The sequence below is a fragment of the Merops nubicus genome, unplaced genomic scaffold, assembly GCF_000691845.1.
Source record: "Merops nubicus isolate BGI_N331 unplaced genomic scaffold, ASM69184v1 scaffold16908, whole genome shotgun sequence".
NCBI classification, from domain to species: Eukaryota; Metazoa; Chordata; class Aves; order Coraciiformes; family Meropidae; genus Merops; species Merops nubicus.
Window position 1 is genome coordinate 2,927 of NW_008626503.1, and position 4,375 is coordinate 7,301.

General features: G+C 53.9%; 1 protein-coding gene across 1 annotated transcript in view; it reads right to left on the reverse strand.

The window, feature by feature from the left end:
* LOC103778445 (histone-lysine N-methyltransferase SETDB1-like) overlaps positions 1-4,222 on the reverse strand; it is a gene marked incomplete at both ends in the record, with an annotated part of 5,898 nt that extends 1,676 nt beyond the window's left edge. Inside the window, 5 exons of the mRNA XM_008946035.1 lie at positions 921-1,053; positions 1,430-1,559; positions 2,184-2,374; positions 2,676-2,749; positions 4,021-4,222. Of these exons, the coding sequence (XP_008944283.1) occupies positions 921-1,053; positions 1,430-1,559; positions 2,184-2,374; positions 2,676-2,749; positions 4,021-4,222 (730 nt within the window). The remainder of the gene's footprint in view (positions 1-920; positions 1,054-1,429; positions 1,560-2,183; positions 2,375-2,675; positions 2,750-4,020) is intronic.
* Between the last annotated feature and the right edge of the window lie 153 nt (positions 4,223-4,375).

Genomic DNA, 4,375 nt, shown 5'->3' on the forward strand with positions numbered 1-4,375 from the left:
GGAACCCCCCCTCCTGAGGGCACAGCCTGGGCTTCCTGAGATGCTGCTACCCCTCGAGGTCAGCTGGTGAATAAAGGCTCACTTGCTGCACGGGTTCCTTACAGCTGGGACATCTCCCTCCTCCCTCCTCCCCGTGCAGCAGGGCACAGTCACGGCAGAAGATGTGCTGGCAGGGGGCCAGGCGCCCGTAAATTCGGATGGGAAATCCACACTGGTGACAAAAATGAACTGGGACAGCATCTCTCTCCCCTAAAAAGTTATTCAAGTCCCACAGCTCAGGTACCCTGATGTCCTCCAGGCTCCCTTCAGCCCCAGGCCGAGCTCTTCCTTCATCCAAGCCTCCTTCTGCACCGGCCTGCACCTCCGAGAAGGTCCCTCTTGGGCCCCTGGCAGCAGGGGGCACGTGTGTGACTTGGCTGTGGTTTAGCTGGCTCAGGTTTGGTCCTTGACCACTGAGACCAAGCCCTGCTCTTGAGTTCCCAGCACCCTGTAAGCCACGGAGGTCTGCCAGCAGGTCAGTCCAAGTGGAGGGGGACAAGGCAGCCGGGGGCCAGCGCCTGGATCGTGACACGAGGGAGCAATTCAGATTTTTCAGAAGAGGAGGAGGGAAACTAAAGCTGGAAATGCATCAAAAAGTGCTGAAGCTTTAGCCCTGAGGAAGACCACAGCATTTGGCTCGGGGTGGGGGGCACTGGGATCTCAGCTCTCCCGCCCCCAGTTTCCTCATCCAAGCAGCTTTTCACCTAAAGCTTCCCCCAGAAGCGTGGCTAAAAAAAGAGTTCTGTAAGCAGGAAACATGCCTGGTCCTGGAAGAAACCTGCACCTGAGGATTCCTCTGCACAGAAAAGGTGGTGCCTGAGAGAGCAAAGAGCTGAGGACGCAGAGGAGGGAGTGGTGGGAGAACTGGCTCAAGTACTTACTCCATCTCAGCAGGCTGGGGAGAAAGGGAGGCCAAGGAGGCTGCCTGTGTCTGCTCTGATGGTCTGTACTGGGTTCCAGTCCTTGCCAGATCCTGGGTGTATTGTACTACAGGCCCCTTGCTCCTCACAGCACCTGGTGGGGAAGGGGACAGAGCAATGTCAGCATGAAAAAGTCCCTGCTGTCAACCAAACCTTGTGCTGGCCACAAGGTATCGATTTAATCCCCAGAGATAACTACAAGAGAGGCCATTTGCAATTAACAGCAGATCATTAGCAGAGCTCCAAATCCCAGCGAGTCCCCTCAGACAGATTTTGGCCACTTCACACAACTGCAGTTGGTTTTGTGGCACCTTTAATGCCAAGAGATTTACAGCCTGCTGCCAATCTCAAATCTCCAAGGGTTCGGCTGAAAAATACACCCACCCAAATAAAACCAATCCCAAAATAACCCCCCAACCCCATCAACCCACAAGGCCAGGACATGAGTTGAAGATAAAGGAGCCACCCACCAACGTTGGGGCGAGTCCTTGCTTGGCCACTTTGCTTCTTCTCCAGGGAGGAGGCCGTGGAAGTTTTCATGCTGAACATGGGCTCCAGGCGCGTGGAGCCGCGGTAGATCCACTCGCAGCGCTTGTCATCCTGCAGCAGGGAGAAGGCAACACACACAGAACCCACAGCCAGGGTGGAGCCCCCCCCATCCCTGGAGGGGTGTCCAAGCCCTGGGGATGTGCTGGGGGACACGACTCAGTGGGGTCCTGGCAGTGTTGGGACTCCTGGAGGTCAAATGTTTCTTCCAACCTGACAAATTGTGTGATTTGGATGAGGTTATCCCCATGGCTGGGCTGTTATTGAGGCAGGAAGGGAGCTGAGCAGGCCCAGAGAGCAAATCTCAGCAAGGAGAACACCTCAGGTGCTGCTCAGTTCCTCCAACCAGCCCTTGGATCTGGACACAAGACCCAGTTTGGGTGTTAACATCAAGAGAGGGACCAGGACAGGATGCGTACAGAGAGGTGATTTTCTTTCTTATTTATCCACCACTTCCAAATTTCACATGCAGAATGTTTTCAAAGGCTTTGGAAGCTTTTGGCACGTGAACAAGGGTCTCAGCTTCACATCAACATGAAGGAGAAACTGGTGGTCTACCTACTACCTAAAACACCTGCTCCTTCCAGGACCTGGCTGACATCAAACCGGACTCGATCAGCCTCATCCCAAACTCAATCCCCTCTTCCTCCTCTAATGGGAGGCAAGAAATCCTCCTACCAGGAAAAGGATTTTGACCAAGCTGCCATCCACTTCTTCCACTCTGGACTTCCACCAGGTCCCTTCCCATTCTGTTTTGATCAGCTGGCCAGTCTTCAGCAGCACCATGGGGCGGTTGGGGTAGGCTGTGATGTACTCCTCGATGAAATCCCGGCAGGAAACGTCCTCGATGTCCTCCCAGGAGTTCTTCACTGCTCCAAAAGGGAAGGGTGGGAGAAAGAGGAAAGGTTCTTACAGAGGGAGAATCTGGAGTTGTTCTTTTAGAGAGGTTTTTATGGAAGGATCAAGCAGCCACCCTGAGAAGTTGGGTTTTGGGTGGCAGCACCACGCGCTCTCTCTGTAGGGAGCCAACATCTCCCCCAGCTTCACCCACCAACATCTACAGGCCAGGCAGAGGAGGGGACAAGCAGCCTGTCCCCTCAAGGCTCTGTCCCACACCCACAGGCTCTTCACACAAGGCTGGTGACCCAGGGAGGGGCAGAGATCACTCACGTGGCCTGCAGACAGGGTACAGCTCCCACTCCTTGACGTAGGAGGCGTAGCCGTCATCAAAGAAGATGAGGAACCTGGAGGAAGGCAGCGTTGGAAAGGGGGAGGGGAAAGGGCAGCTGAGGGAAAAATGCAGCTCCACAGCTTCTTGTGGAAGTGGAGTGGCCCCCTCTCTGTTTCTCCTGCCAGTCCCAAAGGCCCTCAGATCACAGAATCCTAGAATCCCAGACTAGTTTGGGTGGGATTGACCTTTCAAAGTCATCTCCTCCAACCCCCTTGCTGCAGGGACATCCCCAACCAGAGCAGGGTGCTCAGAGCCCTCAACCTCACCTGGAAGGTCTCCAGGACACCCACCACCTCTTGGGGCAACCTGGGCCAGGGGCTCACCACCCTCAGCATCCAAAATCTCTCCCTTCTCTCCAGTCTAAATCTCCCTCTTTGAGTTTAAACCATCCCTCCTTGTCCTGTCCCAACAGGCCCTGCCCAAAACTCTGTCCCCAGCTTTGTGACAGGTCCCTTGAACTCCTGAAAGGCCCCAGGGGCTCCCTGGAGCCCTCTCTTCTCTCAACAACCACAACTCTCTCAGCCTTTCCTCCCAGCAGAGGTGTGGTGGACAAGCACAGCATGAAGCAACCAGCTCCTGCCAGGAGATCAGGAGCTCTGAAGTATGACCACCTCCCTCAGGGTCTTCCAGGACTCCTCCTTCCCCACCCTGAGCTCCCAACACCAAGAGAGGCTGCCCAAAAGCTTCTCAACACAGCCAGGCCTCTTCCCTCAGCTCCAGATGCCCTCTGTGCCACAGGGAAAGACTTTAACTGCTCTAATTTCTGCAAGAAAAGGCATTTTTGGAGCCTTGGGGGACAAAGCAGCAGCAGAGGTGGCACATTGTGAGAGGGAGGGAGCTGGGGAACACCTCCAGAGCTCCATCTACAGAGAGCTTGGGAGAGTCCTCAGCAGAGCAGGACCCACAGGGGTGGATTGAGCACCCATCTCTGGATAATCCCTTTGGGATCTGGAGCTGTGCTGCAATTTGGAGAGCTCAGCACCACAGCCAGCCTAAGCCAGGAGGAGGAGAAGGGCTCCTCTTTCCTCACACCTTGAGCAGTGAGGAATTTGGGTGATCATTTCATATGAATGACCAGAGATCATTTTTGACTCAGGGACATGAACTGAAGCTCCACCCAGAGCTGGGAGAGAGAAGAAAGGCCAAGGTTTAAGAGCTGCACCCTCAGAAAGGGCAGTAAAACCATTCACCTCCCACAAATACACATTTTTTTCCTCAAAACCAATGAAAGGAAAGAAAGACAAGAGTGGGGTTGAGTAGATGGGGAGGAAAATGAGTGAATACCTGTCTTTATTCTTCACATTTGGGGTCTCAGCCACGATGCCAGCATACAGCCAGACCTGATTCCCATCCTTGTACTTGGCCACAACCCTGCTGCCAACGTAGTGGATCTCAGGGGAGGGGTGATAGTCATAGGCAATGTGATTGCCTGAGAGCAAACTCTTCCCTTTGTGGTCAAACTTCACTTTGTACTTCTTCCCAGAGCCTGAAAAACAGTTCAACACAGCAAGATAAAGAAAAGCCAAGTGATTTCATACAAGAAGCACCCATCCCCTGCAGTGTTCTGAGTTGAGAAGTGATTTGAAAGCCTTTTGGAAACGAATTTGGAAGGACAAGAAGGAGCTTGAGGGGCTGGAGC